The 18,120-nt window shown below is 38.0% G+C and overlaps 1 protein-coding gene across 1 annotated transcript in view; it reads right to left on the reverse strand.

Annotated features, from left to right (window-relative positions):
* LOC122572404 (ceramide kinase) overlaps window positions 1-18,120 on the reverse strand; it is a 29,215-nt gene that overhangs the window by 7,552 nt on the left and 3,543 nt on the right. The window contains exons 2-4 of the mRNA XM_043737336.1: window positions 6,585-6,839; window positions 2,090-2,283; window positions 1,456-1,831 (exon numbers count right to left, since the gene is read on the reverse strand). Coding sequence (XP_043593271.1) covers window positions 1,456-1,831; window positions 2,090-2,283; window positions 6,585-6,839 — 825 coding nt within the window. The remainder of the gene's footprint in view (window positions 1-1,455; window positions 1,832-2,089; window positions 2,284-6,584; window positions 6,840-18,120) is intronic.

Below are 18,120 nucleotides of genomic sequence, written 5' to 3' on the forward strand. Positions count from 1 at the left end.
TACAATTTCCTTCACTTATTGGCCTCGTTCCTACATCCCTCGCGGCTATAGTTTGCCTGTCATTAGCTGACAGCTTGTTACTACTTATAAAACTATCTTTACCGCTAAACGTATCCCTTGCCCTCACAAACTTTGCTCTTTACTAGTTTACGGTTCGACCTTCTTACCTTTATCTTTGACCTTGGCATGTACAACCTACCTTTAGCCTTGGAAAAAATGAATCAAACCCTTATTTATTCCGTTCGATTTTCGCCCAACATTTTGAAATGAAGAATATCTATCGTATCGTATTAAATACATACAAATATAATAAAATTACTAGAAGTATGAAAAGAATACATTCATCAAATAAAAACAAATTGTAAATCACGCGCGTGGAAAATCGTTTTTGCTAGATTACGCTAGACCTAATCGAAAAATCACGAACTCCACAAAATAATACTACACGAGACACAAAAAGATCGTGTAATTCAATTAGAAAACGTTCAACCATAAAAATGGTCGAGAACATTTTAAACTAGCCAATTCTTTTCACTAGATCACATCAAATACAGTTACGATAATAATTGGGCTATCTCTTGTCGTACTTATCGCATTGCGTAAGAGGGGATGATTTAAATTTCAAATTATCCTATTTTCGTAGCACACTAATATTCAGGCACTCGTTTACGTTCTGCAATCCTGCAATTCTTAGTAACAGTTCGAACTGCGAAATACATTTACCTTCGACAAATATTTCGTATCATTAACGTCAGAAAGAATTATCAATATTTTCCTAACACGCCGGGAAGTTGAACGTGACGTGAAAAGGGAAAAAATGCTGGTTTCGATGAAAAACAAATTGTAATTTGCTATAGAGGAAATTATCGTGAAATTGCACAGTCATGACTAAACTGCGGATTTATATGCATTCATAGGAAATCAGAAAGTGCAAAACTACACAGAATGCACGTGGTATGAGGCAATATAAAAAATATCCAAAAAAGAAACAGTTAGTTTCTAAAGTATTTGGCAGGTAAACGAATTTTCTATCGAGGTTCTATCTTCTAACTTATATACTCGAAAGTATGAAGTCTAATCACGAGTATTAATCGTAGCAGACATTATTAGACGATATATGGAAGAAGACCGCACCGAATTTAAGACGAAAAGACGGAAATCACTTTTTCGTTAAAAATTTACTGCGCGATTAAACGTTGTTATTGTTAGGAACTTACGGTTACTTACGTATTTTCAAGCTGCAGTAAATGACTCATATTCGTGTCGAATAAGCAACACAACATTTAAATTATACTCTCTTACACAAAGCAATGAATACATGATACAAAGTCCATTATAAGTAACTGTATCAAGGATACGATGAAAGTGAAAACCCCATACAACTATCACCAACGCACAGATAGTTCAATAATAAAGCTTTATTCCTTTCTTCGAAGCAACAGATATTTTACTTACCTGAGTAATCGTATCTCTGGGGTCCCATCCAACGAAACTTTTCACTGTCCCGTATCACGTCGCCTAGATAGCCGTAACTGAGCATGCTGGCGTATAGCCTGAGCAACGACTGGTCATTGTGCACGGAGGAGACGTCGAGGCCAGTGCTGTCGCCAAAAATGATATGTATCGTCGCCGTTTGCACATCGGTGGTTCCATGGAGGCTGTACGCGATGGTGTCGGTACTTCCGCTGGGTATCACGCCGATCGGAAGACGAGGAGTCGGTAGGTTCGCTTCTGGATTATTCGGATCGATTTGTCGATCCCTCGAGGTCCTCAGTACCAGACCGTTGATCACCTCCGCGACAGTGCCGTCTCCGCCGATGCATACTATCGCCTGGAACAAGCGAACAAGAATGAAACAATCCTATATAAAAATGATTTAACCCTTGTTCGCTATTGCTTCAGGAAATTTCTATACGATTTAAAACTTGTTACGGAAGTGAAAGAAAAATGATAAAAAAAATTATGCAAGAAATGGAAGAAGAGTAGAAGGTGTTCTAAAGATACGTAAGCGATAAAAGGAAAGGAAATTTTGCATCGGATGTTTCGTAACCGTGAAGGCTTTGAGAACGAAATGAAAAATGAAACTTACGTGGAAGTCGGTCAAATCGACGCTTAAGAGAACGTCACGAATATGGCCAACCCTCTCTGTAACTAGTATCTTCGCATCGATGCCAGCAATAGTCATTAGAGGCTGTACATCCTTCTCCCAAATCTTCAAACCTTTTTTCTTCCCTCCAAACGGGTTGATGAATAGTAAAATCTTTCTTGGACGATGGGTTAATCCTATAAACCAGTAATTTGCGATTCCCCATTAAAATAGGTAAATATGCAATCTTTAGAATAATTTATTTTTCCTGCAGTTGTGAATGCAACGGTGCACAGATTACTAAAAAGACTAAGTTCGTTTATTCGTGAAGGATAGTGTCTTTGAAGAAACGCAACGTAGCAAACAGGAAACCGGATCAATACAGTGGCCACTGTTTCTTCCGACAAAGATAGACCAGAAAAAGATCGCGTCACACGCACGGCAAAGAACCCACCCTGTTGTATTTCCGTTCTACCCACGTTTCCCCCACAGAGAGAATATAGTTCGAAGGTGGCGTTTTGATTGATTGGAAAAAACGATAAGTTCGTTGCCACGGTATTAGGGATATTACGAGGTAGGCGTGCACGGATATCCACTCGTCGATTAGTTTATCGTTTAACCCTCGATATTTCGTTCTATGTACATAGTGAGTGTACTTAATCGATGACGCTTCATTAGGATAAAAACATTGAAAATTCTGGAATTGTATTCGATCAAGTTTTTTGTAGAAAGATATCGCACAGATAAAATAAACGTATTTAGAAGATTACTAAGATTACTGAAAGATTAGTTTGTCGTTTATTATTTATTAGATTGTAGATTTCTATGCATTCATAGAGAAATTTCAAAAAGATTAGAAGTGCACAGAAAGTATGCAAGAAAGCCGATAGTATGCAAAAATATATAAAATGTCGAAGGTGTAGTACTTTTTGCGATAATTGATAGATAAAACGATCCATCTATGTTTATAACTTGGTTGATTAAGCGGTTAATAATATATGTTAAAAAATATATGTATATTTTAGTATCTTTTTTCGCAAATACAGATTATGTGTAGTTTAGGATAACTTTTTTCCGTTATTATTTAGTACGTGTCCTTGAAACGACTCGAGAAGAGATAAATCTCTGGTCCAGTGTAGACAATGAAGTGGAAAGCTGGAACTATCGACCTAGACCTTGAAGAATCATCGTTTGAATTATTAATCGTGTACAGAACCGGTTTCTTCGGAATAATCGCCGTAAGCTGTTTTATTTTCTGGAAACTCACGACGTGTTCTTAGACTTCGACGTTGCTCTTTCAATCCCTCCAAGGAAGCAATCCAAAGAGCATAACGTACAGTATATGATTGTTAAGTAAATCATGACCGTTTTCGGCAAACATCATTGTTCTTCGACCTAGAAAGAAACGCTGAGATATTTTCATAACATCGGATTAATTTCTCGGGATGAATCGTGAAATGTAAAACACGAATTCACCGAACCAATACGCCAAATGATCCTACTTCCGTAAGTCCATTTACAACAAGGAAATAACACGATTAGCAGTAAATTCCAGAGTCAATTTCAAAGAATAAAGTTCCTAACATCTTCCTCTATTTCTTAATTTATGGCCTTTTAGCTTCCAAACGGGTTTAACGGGTTTTTGATTCTCTGTCAAACCTCGACTCGAGTGAGAATGTAGTGGCAAATTAGAATTCTAAAATTACGTCAGGTCCACCAATTTCACAGAAACTTCGAAACTTTTCCCGCAATTATTTATCCTAAAGCTTGGATATGTAGATTAAACTTGACCAACCCTTATCGGCCACTAACTATAAACGTAATATAAACTCTGCGTAACGACAAGCTAAAATTATCAATAGAGACACTTATTTCGAGCATCGTTATTAATAAATGCGAACACCATGCCGTGAAACACCTACTCCGTGCGTCAATCGCCATTCCAGACGCTCTTCAAACATGCACCAGCTAAACTACAGCGACGTGAAAGGCGGTAGACTGAAAGAGCGGTTTGTTTAAGCTACAGAAACTGCACGTGTGTATCCTCCAGCTTTTTATCCGCTGAATGAGCATGACGTAAAAGCCTAAGAGGCGTAGATACGTGAGGGGAAAGAGTCGTGGGCGCGAATAGGGAGTTTTATAAGGTGAAGTATCGTTCTGTGAGGTGTCGTGGCACGCTGATCGATAGAACACAGCGACGCTTGCAGCGGTTTCTCTTCCTCTTCGCTTCCTGTTTCTACGGAGCTTCGATACGCTGACCGCCGTTTATTCAACTAATATGTAAAATTCGCGTTGACAATCAACGAATGAGCTTGGATTTTTTCATCACTTTAAGCTCGAATCCTTCGGTTCTACTATTGGATCGTTGGATTTTTATAGACTCGAACTCGTACGTCCTCACGGACTAGATTCTTCAATTCGTCTGGCTAAGGTTCTTCGATTCTTCTGAGCTTGATTCTTTTACTCTCTTCGGGAATAAAATGGAGTACCCATAAGTAAAGCAAAATCGTCTAATTTCGTAGAAAAATATCATTAAAGGAAAATAATAGTATGTTCGAGAAATAGAGATACAGAGGAATCTTTGTATTTTGAGTTTTGTATTTTTGAGAAGAATTGAAATTACGCTAAAAGCGGGTGTACATTTCATGTATTCCTCATAAAAAGTGACATATGAAAGAAACAAGGAATCGCGATGTATAAAGAAAGACAAGTGTTTAATTACTATGAATTTTGTCCAATTATTAATTATTATCATTTCAATGATATTTTAACGATGAAAAAATGTCACTCAAAGTCAGAGTACGAAATAACGAAAGCGAAAGCGCCTGTTGCAATAAATTTACAGATCGTTTTACAACTACATATAGATCAAATCCAAGTATTGGATGACTGATCACTACAACTGTAGGAAATCACTGGCAATCTTTGTTCCCCGGCTTTACTTTTTTCTTTATTTATTTCTCTGCAAGCCAGCAAAAAGCATACCTTAATTACGCAGCCTTGATCCGTAACCAACGACCTAGTTCCAGCATATGCCGTGTTTAATCCTTTCTACTCGTTCGCGGGGAAACGCAACACCGTACACAAGAATAAACGTCGAGCAGAAACATATGATATTTCGCAAATTATTTCGTAAATGTTGGAAAACATTATTTCATTTTCTTCCTATCTAGTTACATTCTTAAAGGGCGTGCTCATAATAATCGATACTATTTCAATTCTAGTTTAAATCTCTCTCTCTCTCTCTCTCTCTCTCTCTCTCTCTCTCTCTCTCTACTAGTTCAATTATTTAAACAACGCGCGACGACTATCTCCACGATTCGGATATAGAAAAGAAACAATAGCGAGGAAACATGCGAGCGGCACGGTTCAACTTTCACCTACTTTTCCCTTTATTTCGTATCTTCGCGCGCGATATTATTAGCACAGCCGATCGATCACGTGTAGCTAACACTGGAACTATCAAAGCCAGCAAAATGACAAATTTCCGGTTCTATTTTCTTATAATTACTAAAAACATATATGTAGGTATTTTGGCCGAAATTAATATTGTTTTTTACTTCGATGGAGACGTAACTGCGCAGATCTATTGATTTTAAATAACGCCGTTTGAATTACAATGCTTGTATATAGAATATTTAGATACGTATTTGCAGACTGGTAGTTCCAGTGTTAAGGATTTTCCCATTCTCGGTTCTCTTTCCTGTTTTTCCCCTTTTCTTTCCACAATTTATAATCGAGCCACCGTGCTTGCATAAGTTATTAGCGAGGATGAGGTAGCTATAGGGATTCCACGAAATCTCACCTCGTTACTCTTCGACTTCATTGTAAGAAAATCTATTTTCAGAGTCGGGATAATTAGCAGTCAATTACCGTGTCGCGGAGCGACTCTGCTGAACCGAACAACGATTCGTGCAACAGTTTTGCTTACTAGTCATCCGACTGGCTGACTCGCAACAAATAACACCTCTTCGGATTATGTCGAGTTTACGGTAATCTAAACCTGGGACAACTCGCCAATATTCTCTCGCTCGAATCGGAAAAATGAACACGACGACTGCCACGATGGTTCTCGATGAACCATATTGTTTTACTAAATTCCTTAGAATAATTAGTACGAGAGAAATTTCGTGGACTGAAGAATGATGTGTATGCCAACGATGTGAATGATCTTTACGTAATATCTTCGAAAGTAAAATATGCAGATATAATATTTCGCAAAAATTAAATATTACGATGCATTGGATTGGCAACTAGGTGATCATTAGGTGGTAATGACAAAATCACTTAGCTGCCAACCCAATAGTATATTTGAATCGATCGCGGTTCCAGGGCAAGTCAGATATTATGCAAAAATCGCGTGGCGGTCAACGTGTTAACAAAGGCTTCGATATTTCAATTACAGAAAATTGCACGTTACGGAAAATACCAAGCGATATTTCACGATAAAAGAATTGATCGATGAAATAACAAGGGATGAAGAAAGACTGAAGCTCACCCATGAGGTAATTTCGGATGGTTTTAACCCAGGAGGCGACTTGCCTAGGGTCGGTGTGGCTCATGGTCACGCTGTGATGGCTCCATTTATTCTTTGGTCCACGTACAGCGTAGTGAAGAATGAAATTCGTCGGGCAGACGGTGGGCGAGGTAGGCGATGTTGGAGGCGGCTGTTTCTCCTTCAGGTTCACCCCGTGTATCCAATCGTCCCCGTAACGAACGGCGAGCACGTCAGTCATCGGTAGTGTCCATCTCGCTGAAAATATAAAAAGTGTTCGTTTGGAGTCGATACAAGTAGCTTTGAAAACGAATGCCTCCACTGTCTTATCCTTCTCGCCAATGTACGAATTCTCGTGTGACTTGTTTTACCATTTAGTCGCGTTAATTGGGAAAGTATTCGTAATTTTCTTCGTATTAATCGAGAAATGATTTTGTAATTGAATTACAAAATGAATCTTTAAAGTTGATAAAAGTAATCCGAGGGAGGAAAGCTTCCGATATTTTGTTCCTTTCAACTTTGAAATGACGAAAGGGTATGACTTGAATTGATAAATCAATTTATTTGTTCCAATTAGTCGATGTGTTAATTCTAAATTCAACGATTATAACTGTCGCTTTTTCTGTGCATTCTGTGCACGGTTATATAATAGATCAAAACGAAAACGACTACGCGACGAAAGTACGTACTCGGCTAGAAACAAAGAGGACTCGGTTTACCGGTTCTCTGATAGATGCCGTTTAATATTGCAACGAAGTGACGAGAACAAAACTACATAGACCATTCAAACCGTACGATCGTTTTGCATAATTGAACGTGACGATCTAGCGCTACTTCTTCATCGACTACTAAATATATACTCTTTGAAATCTAATCGATAATCGCTATCGAATAAAGAAAAGGGGGAAGAGAGCGTGCAGCGATCGATCAAACGGAACTCTAGAATCTAGACAATTTGATCAACCACCGTGACCACGTTTCCATTTAAAACCTGAATTACAAGATGTAATTTGATAGATTTTATTTCCACCGTGATTATCTTACTTCTCTCGTCAGAGATTTACAAAATAATCAAACAAAAGACTTTTAGGCACCTGTTTGCGTTGTACGAAACTTGATCAAGGCGACGCGAAGTAACAAAGATTACCCCAGACAAGATAACGGAAAGACGAAAGATAATCGACTACGATGTCCGTACAGGAGAACCGACAGACACGATCGACAGTCCATGAAAACGATAAAACATCGCGAAGCGCACGAAAAGAAGTCGATAGCGCGTTCTCTCGTGATTTCAGTGCGATTTTTGTGAATTATCTAAATACGCTTTGCGAAGAATTCGGCCGACGAATTTAAACTCTTGTGAAAATCCTCGATAGGAAATCGATGCGGTTCCAGTATCACATTTTTATCACAGAATTAATGTCTGTTCTTCATCGAGTCGTTTGATATTTTTTTTTTTTTTAATATCTTTAATATTCGCTTTGCTAAATAAAATGTTTAATTTATAATTATAATTCTCAATGAGAACTGATTGTAAAAAGCCTACCAAATAAAAAGAGAAAAAAAAAAGCAAAATTAACTTCTGTAATCTTTCATGAAAATTTTTCCCGAAAGAAATGGGAAAATATTTATAAAAATTTATTTAATATTAATAATACTAATAAAATTAATTGTTAAATTATATAAATATACATTAATTGTTAATATTGGTCCGTAAACCTTTGCAAACTTCTGTCGTGTCTCTTGAAAAAAATTAATATAGAATAATAGAATCATCGTCAGGCTCGATTGTTCCGTATGACAGAAGAATTCCACTAACTTTATGAAACCGCGAATTCCTTTCAATCGACCTAAATGTGACTATCGACGAACGGGACAGCTGTTGTTCAAAATGACGATGTTATATTATGTACGTATACATAATCGACGACAAAAACACGGGGATGAACTTAAAGTAAGTAGATAACGAAATTACGCAAAAGATAACGCGTTGCAATGCCATAGTCATAGAGTACCCGTCTTAGCCGAGTTTCAATATACTTTGAACTCTGGTCTGGACGATTGTAAAAAATTCATAGATAGATAGATAGAAATAGAAGGACAAAATATTTCATAAATCGTTTGTAACTTGTTAGAAATTTGTCTCTATTGAAAAGAAAGGAAAAGATGAAATCGGAGTTAAAAATAGCAGAGAGAAGGAATTTCGAGAGTTCGAATATTTCAAAAGCTCGCTATTTTTCAGAGCAGCTATTATACCGAAGTTTACGATGTTTTTGCAAGTGTCGAAATTCAATTGTCTAATCGATTGTTAAATCAATCGAGCACAGAGTAGAACGTCTCAAAATATTCGATATATAAAATTTTGTCAAAAATTCTGCACGAACGATAATCCCGTGGAACATTCCACAACAGGTTTCTCGTGAAATAATATTGCTAAGAAATGTTCTAATAATATTTCCATGAAATATCCTTATTCTGGAATAGGAAAAAATGTTTTCACAATACTTTCAACCCACAATGATTTATTAATGTCAAGAGATTGTCGGGGTACATATTTGTTCGAGAATCCAATTCTCCTGTCAATATTTTCATTCGGATATATAATAAAATTAGAAAATTACATAGATACATAATGTTTATTTTTTTGCTTTTCCTTGTCAATTCACGTGACTACAAATATTAAATATTTTGTCGGCCAGCTTGATCGTCTGCTCGATTTAAAAGTTACCTGCTTATTATCGTATCGCTTCTTCTTCTTCTTCTCGCTTATTGATAAAGCCATTGTAATAACGAGATATCGTAGTAAAATATTGCAATAACGATAAATAATCACGATACTGTTACGTTATTTTATAGATGGACTAAGTTAGATTTTAAATAAATCTTCCAATTAATAGGATTTACTGTCACTGTGTGATATATATATATATGAATGACTGAAGAAGCGGAGGCTTCAAGTCCTCTGTAATTGGAGCCTTAATTAGAATTCTGCAGATTGTGCCGAGATACGAAATCTGGAATCGCGTTGAAGGGAAATTGAGAGCTTCCTTTTACTGTCGCCAATGATAGAATGCAATTTTGCTATAAAAAAAAAAATTGCGAAACTTCGCGTTAAAAAATAAAATGGTATCATAAGAAATAAATATATGAAAAATATATGAATATATAATGAAAAATAAAATATCGTTTCATATATAACAAAATATAATCTTGTTATAACAATTGACAAGGTCTTTCAGCTACGCCTACGTCTTCTTAATAATCCGTTAATCCTCATATTGTGAACACGCAGTGCTGAAAATATAAATCTGCGCTAAAAATATGATGCACATGGCCTATTCGACGGATGATCTAGCGAGAGTATCTTGCACTCTTCGAGCGACACTCGTATCGATTCGTTCCACTTCTCCGCATAGCTTATCGTATATTTACATATGCCAGCCGTTGGTTACACACTTCAATATTTTCTATTTGCCATCATTTGATCGAAAATGCAACAAATCGCCCCTTTTATCTTTCTCCTCTAAATTGTTTCTTACATATCTTTACGTCGTTTTATTCCCCCTTTTTTTATCGTTTTATTATTTTGCTTTTCTGAATCCACACGTGCATCGTTTCCTGGCCACGACAAACAGACAAATAAATAAACAATACAATCATGTATCAGATACATGAGTAGAAAAAAGATGTTGCTACATAATAGAGAAGAAACATTTGGATTTATTTAATTCTTATGGGAACCACTAGAGAAACCACTTTCATCTATTCTATCGATTCGAAATAGTACTCAAGAAGTGTGTAATGACTAAAGGATGTGTGTATTTGATGAAGGCCATCCTATGCCATCAGAAATAGGAAGAGCTCTTCAAACATCAACGTACATAAACGTAATACGAAACGGGGAAGACGACAAGCACGTAATTCGCTAACAATTATTGGTTCGCTCCGCTCGATCGAAACGGTTTGCACAAACAATTTATCCAGGCAGTTAGGTAGGAAATCGTGGAGAGTCTAAAAAATTCCGTGGAATTTTCATACCTGCCCACGTATCGGGCCGAACCTCGTGATCTAGTGGCTGTTGGGAGTCGCAGAGGCTGCGACTCTGACCCAGAAACGTATCGAGCCTTTGTTCCAGTGGTTGAAGGGCTTTCCACGCGAAGGTCGTGCCAACAGAAATTACCTTTTCGAAAGGGAACGTCGAGAGAATATAGATTGGAGCGGAAGTTCGATAAGATGGCAAACGAAGATCGCGAAACGACTTTGTCAAGTGGAAAAACAAACTCGAAAATAAATGCATGGCCAACGAGAGAAGGTCGACGAGTAGCTGCTACCCGAGACGACAAAGATCATTTAAAACCGGATTTTTCATTTGTATTCGCCTTTCATTGTTCGTGCGATTCGTGAAAGAATTTGGATGAAAAGTGAACTTTGTCCTTTACAACGAAATAGCCATCCAAATAGATAGACAGCACATAGCTGGGTTAGACGAACGCGATAATTATGAAAATTGCATAATCATGTATCTTAACGAGGGGCGTAATTGCAGATGCACGTGCACTGCTTGATAGGTTTTTGCTTCTTAGCTTCTTAGCTACGAGGAACAAAATGGAAACTCGTCATATTCTAAGTAAAAACAGAACGAACAGAAAAAGCGAACGAACAGCGAGAAATTATACGAGCGTTATACAAGCGATAATGTATTTCGTATTCGTTGAAATTAGGTTGAAAATAATCCGAATATTCTTGACAAGCTTAATTACATATAATATTTTCACTGGCACCTTATCATTGTGTCTATAATATATTTTATATATATATATAATCCTATTAACAAGCAGGAATTGTATCCACGATGATCGCAAAAGGGATGGCGAGAAAACTTTTCGGAAAATCGCTAGCAGCAGCTCAAAGTCCACGATAATTCGTATTGAAGGCACGCCGTGCTATTCACGGTCGAGCCTTGATTGCAGTTGTCGGAGGGAATCCGTAATTCCCCCGGACCGCTCGTTCGCTGCAGCCTGAATTTGTTCAGGTAAATTTAGGCAGCGTCGGTCGTTCACATCGATCTCCAGTCGAAAACCTTGCTGCCAGCTAAAGAGGCTGCGGAAGGTCGCCACTCTTCACCAAACGGCGAAACCTTTCGCTTCTCTCATGTTCGCTTGGAGCCACGTGACGCTATTATTCTCTAATCGCTTCCTGGTCTCTAATGGCTCATACAGATACGACCAACGATTTAGTCGAGTGGCGAGTAATTTAGTAACCTACTGTGCGCGTTTAAACTTTCCCTACCACTCACTGTTAAACCGATCGAACTAAAGGAAAATAAATGTTAACATTTTGCTGCAAGAAGTGTCAATATCATATTTTTGCAACAATGACTTAAACCCCATACAGGACAACACCAAACTACATACTGACAGAAGAATGCAAGATAGAGGAAATCAAGGTAAAAGCGTTAAAAAGAGCAGCAAGGTACGAGGAAAGAACTCTAGAATCGGAAAAGGAGCTGGTAAAAGAGTGTATAAAGGAGAGAGAGAGAGAAACTGGGGAAATGGACAGGAAGGGAAAAGAGCAAGAAAGAGAAAGAAGGAACTAGAAGAGGCGAGGAACGGAGAGACACAAAGGGAAGCAGGAGGGGAGCAAGTAAGTTGGACTGGAGACCAAATTGTAGAAGAAAGAAGGAAGAGAGAAACAGAAGAGAGGAGGAAAAGGATAAGGGAATCCAAATACAACAGGTACTACAGGAACATAACCAAAGATGAGATGCCAAAGTACTTGGAAGGGAGGATGAAGTGGAAGGACAGAAAAATCATAGCCAGAATCAAAGCGAAGGAACATTGGAAAGAGGAGGAAGAAAGAAGGTGCAGATTATGTGGATGGGAAGAAGAGGACCTGAGACATGTACTAGAAGAATGTGAAATAACAGGAGGAGCAAAGGAAATGGAAAAAATATTGAATGCGACTGGGGAAGGACTAATGGACCTGAGAGCGATAATAGAGAAAAGAAGGGTAAAGGCAATACAAGAAGGGGTGGAAGGACAGGAAGGTAGCACAGCAAGGAGGCAAAAAGACCAAAGTGGCAATAGTGTGTAGGCTCAAGTTGCAATAATTTGTAGGCATAAGTGGAAATAGATCGTAAGCATTAGTTTTAGATTAGAAGTAAGAATGTGATTAGTGCAATAAAGGGCTGTAAAGAAAGCTGAAAGTTCGTCCAAAGCCGAGAGGCACGGACTAAATAAATAATAACAGTTAAACCCCATATCGAGTTTATAAAAAATTGTATATTCTATATAAAAGACGACAATTTCAAATTCTACCTGGAAATGGCTACAACGACATTCGTACACACGCCTACGTCGACATTTTTCATAAAATAAACTTTCCGCGAAAGATACTTAGGTCGACATGAAAAACACAAATAGCGTAAGCTTTAATTCCTTCTTTCTGCGTTGGAGAAGAAATTTGAAACGGCAGAAACTCCTGTAACTCTTGTTAACATATCTTCAAGCGATTTAATACCTCAACTTTTTATAAATACTGACATTGGTACTTCTTGCACCAAGCTACAGATATATTTTGATACATCTGCGACTCAATTATGCTAATCCCGGACACTTTCTATGCTCCCAGCTGGTTGCCGAAACGAGAAAAACTCTCATAAAGAGAAGACTAAGAAGAAAACACCCCACTGACCTCGTTAAAGAAATAAAATAGTCAAATTCGAAGATGGTATCTCGCTGGGGGTAGCCATCCACATATTATTTAGCAATTAAGTTAGAAAAATTTACCAAATGTCCAGCTGGACAAATTGTAAAGTACAAATTAAATAATAACAAAGAAACTTTCTATGCTCTAAACATTTTTTTCTTTCTACACTCTAAATCATTTGGATAGTAGTAAGTTGCTTATCACGCGACTAAATCACTGAAAGTGTGTCGATGATGAGCCCTTAGACAGTGTCTTCTTTCTTCTTCGGTCGAGTTTCTTAAACCGAATTATCCAATGGCGAAAAAATTCTAATATTCTTCGGAATTTTTCGTCGAGTCGCGCCAATCGAGGGGAAAAGGAAAGAACGAAAATTCGCGAAAAAGAGAGACTAAATAATTGAACTACTTTCCAAAGTAATCCAAGGTCGAGTGACTGCGCGAGTGATAGGCGGCAGCTCTTGGTCGTGCGATTACATCAGTTCCGCGGTAGGGTCAAAGGAAAAAAAAATGGTACGCAAACGTAAATTCTGTGACAGCGGTTCTTAATTAAATCGTTTCGCAATAAACACATGCTGCAACCTGCAACCGTGACACGCTGTTTCTGCCTGGGTTACATAAGCGACGACCCAGGAAATCAGTAGACAAAAAGAAGGAACAGAATGATAACAATTAAACTCTACTTTTACTGTGTTTTTGTTGTACCATAAGGTAAATTAAAAAACTAAATGTCCGTGAATTTCTTGGAAATTATACGAATCGAGCTATCGATCAGCATGAATCGTCGGCCGTAGTCCTATTTAAAACTAAGGGTTTTGTTCCAAATTGGAAACGATTATAAATGTTTGCGGATTTATTTATAAAATAGCCTTCTTCTTGTTTCCATGTCTATCAATATCGTTGTAACAGCGCCGTTTATTTCCACCGTATACGCGTTTAAATGTATTACAATCGCCCGATATAATAATCATTATACTTCCACAATTGCCACAAGCGCTATTTCATTTATTCCTTCCGTGCGATAAAGAGCAGTATCGTGAAAAGTACAGAACGATGAAAAGCCATAATTATTAACGACATATTTAAAGCTACAATTAAATATGCACAGGAATATTAATATTAAATATTAAAGATGCACAGAATGCACACAATACGCAAAAATATATAAAATTATCCAAAGTACAGGGCTCGGTATAATATTTAGCATCGTGAATACAATTCTCTACCTAAATTCCATTTTTTTTTAAGTATCTTCGTAAAAATATGACTTTTCGTATACATATCAGCCCAGTTATAGTACTATTTTATCGTTTTACACCTTGCGGATCCCATACAGCGGTCACAAACAGAGCGATTATGTAACAAATAAAAAACAAATAACGTATGGAATGGGCAAGAAAATTCCGTGACGCGCGCGCGCAAAAAAAAAAAATAGTAGTTGACGGAACGACGATCGACATCGGAAATATGGCAGAAATGGTATGCGCAGCCACGTCATCGAGATAATTGAGCCGTGTGCCAAAACATCGTTGTACTCGATCGTCGAAGAGGATGCGAATCAATACGAGTGGAAAATCTTCAGGATGGATAACGAGGTCGGGCAATTTTCCTCTTTTTCCTCTACTTCCTACCATCTGGAAAGATACTTTGACCAAAGAAGAGAAATTACGTAAACGAAGCACCCGCATAAATTACGCTAAAGCCATATACACGCTGCGGTACAGGTACCTATTTCGCTATATCCGTGTAATATGCAACAAATTGCAAGTTTCACTTTTGCATGTCTCGCGTTTATATAATGCATTCCGTTGCATTTCTCGATCCGACGCAACTCTTGAAATCGATATAATGGGACAGAGGCCCGAATCTTCCCACTTATCCTGCCGCGATCCTCCACTTTTTTATGTCTCAATTTTGCTCTCGCTTTAGCAAGCGAAAGACATTTGCAACAGGAAGATGTAAATAGGAAGATGTTTAACAGGCAATTGCATGTACCAACGAGAATTCCTTTTACGTGTTGGTCAAACTTGAAATATTTTCAGGCATTAGAAAAATACAATTGGGTGGAAAATGATCTGAAGAACGGTGTAGGGCTAAGGACAAATCGGGAATTTTTATACGGTACAATTATTTTAATTTTTATCCTAATCCTGCGCGATTTAATCGATACTGTTAATGTCAGTTTATTTTAAAAGGAAAGGACTGGCAGCGAAGAGATGGAAATGCAGTATTGGTTATGCAATTAGCAATTATGTTCTAGCAACGACATTGACTCAACTATATACGTCTTAATTACAGTAACTAAAATTCGATTAACTACGATTGACATCGCGCGTTTATCTGTCTCCGAAGAATCGTTTCGTTGCACATGTTATCGAGCGATTTGTAAACATTGTGAGCCTTAAAATTCCGCAAGTCGACTAGCACCAAATATGTCGTCGCAACACTGATACACCGTTGAACATGATTTCGACAAAATAGGTATCGATAAAATCCAAAACATTCTTTCAAAAACATTTTAACGAAACTGAGTGATCGCAGATTTTGTGATTTGGCGGTGTTGACCCAACCCAATATCTTCTTTCTTTCCCCGTGACATACATCGCTAACGATACGCGTTGATCCGGAAGCAAAACGCTTAAAATACTTTTAGTTGGAACGAAGATGGGAGAAGTGAAACAGGTAACCGGTCGAATTGCTAGAATCGAGGAGAATGCGGCCAACATGTGGTTTGACCTTAACGGGTTGGACCGATAACGTGGATAGAATTCGATTCGGAAGAATCAAAGTGGAATGCGTTTATACGAATTTGCGTTCGACCACGGTGAATCGTTTGGGAATCGTGACCACGGTTATATCGGTACCGATCGAATTTTACCGTAACGAGTCGACAAAATTCCCGTTGGATCTATTCGAATCGCAGCTATTCGAATTAAGATGATGGAGAATTTATCGAATTTGCAAATTATCGAGATCGATGCTTCCCGAATTTATGAACGGCAGTGATTCATCGAATTTGTGTAGGTCATCGAGATCGAAATTCGTGCAACTGCAGGAGACGAAGAAAATTTTAACGAAGGCAATCGAACGACGATGGAGACAAAGCGGGAAGAGAGCAGAGAAGAAAGAGATAATAATCGTATGCAAATAGGAAGCGCTGTATACTAGCATCACCACGCGCGAACGGAATACCAAGTGGGAAGAACGTTGTGAGGAGCGCTAATTTATTTCATCTTCGATACTTCCCTGGCCTGTGTTCTTACACGCGTAACCGCGCTTCAACTCAATTACTTTTTTCATCTGGCATTCTGTTTCTCACCAACTTCTATACGTTGTCACACGCTCAAAAGCGGTAACAGGGTAGAGACAGAACATCATACCACAAAACATACCACAGCTATCGAAACAATAACTCTTTTATTATAACACTCTGAACCTTCTACGTGGCAGGACTGGAAGACGAACTAAGGAAAGGGCAAGCCGGGGGCATAGCGATAGCAGGAAGAAAGGTATGGTCACTGACGTACGCAGGTGATATTGTATTGATGGCGGATAGGGAAGAGGAGCTAAAGGAGATGCTAAGGAAATTCAAAAAATTTTTTAAAGAAGCAGAATTGGAGCTGAGCACAGAAAAGACAAAAAATAGCAGTATAACACTCTGAACCGTCACTCTGATTCGTACAATAAATTTTACCACTGTATCTAAAGTTCAATTCTTTACCTTGTTTGTAAAACGTTGGAACTGCGACGCGACGAAATTGTCACGTAAAATTAATGATAAAAAAAGGAGTAGCTGGGCAATAGCTTCACTTGACTGTGCTTTTATAATTTTGCAAGCTTTTATTCGCGAAAATGATTAAGTGTAACGTTACAATGAAACAGCGAAGTTAAAATAGTTGTTCAAATCGCGGCCAAACTACGCAAGATTCAACACTCGAGACTAAAAAACACTCTTGGCCGTAGGTTTGTAGGCGTTGAGTGGCAAGGGACGGATCCTAATTGCCCTATGTAATGGGGAAAATGTAATGTTGGGCCATGTGCAAAGGTCAGATGATCAAAGCCTAACGGTTCGCTGTCAGGTAGTATGGAACGACATGGATTTGGGTATGGTCGTTGTCACAAGATCACCAGTGATCTGTCAATTTCGTGATTTCCTGCGTCTCCTACGTGACAACGTCGACGTTTTACCGATCCTATACATTTCCAGAGCACACGAATCTACGCAAAGTATAATCTTATCTGGCATCTTATCTTATATCGTAATATCTTGCATAAAATAGAAATAACAGTCCCAGTATAAAATTCTTTCGTGTAATTTATAAAAAATATAACAGATAGGAAGGTTGAAAGAGAGAAAGGAACAACTCATCGAAATAAGAAACAAACGAAGAGAAGAACGATTATACGTTGAGTATCGTAGTAGAGATTAGAGACCAAGGTATACAAGAAAGATCAAGGTTGGATCGTGAGAAGTGTAAAGAAGACCTGTCGAGATTCGCGCGACTTTCTTTAATATTCCAACGTCCACACGAATACACGGAAACGGAACTATATGTAAATAAGACTCAAGGACGCGCCTTCTCCACATGTGTCGCTATCTTTGAAGTGGACGCCAATCGCCGAAAATCTATCGATATTCCGTGCATATACGCGATACACGTTGAGTCATCTGTTAACCCTTTACAACGCTATGCAACTTGGATATTACATGCAACCTCGTGCAAAAGTGAGACAGTACGAAATCAGTTTATTGAAATATTATTTGTAAAAATTTCTTAAAAGTAAGACCTCCTGTTGAGAAATTGGAAAAAAAGAGAAAGAAATTATTATATTAT

The sequence above is a fragment of the Bombus pyrosoma genome, linkage group LG11 (genome assembly GCF_014825855.1).
Source record: "Bombus pyrosoma isolate SC7728 linkage group LG11, ASM1482585v1, whole genome shotgun sequence".
Classification (NCBI taxonomy): domain Eukaryota; kingdom Metazoa; phylum Arthropoda; class Insecta; order Hymenoptera; family Apidae; genus Bombus; species Bombus pyrosoma.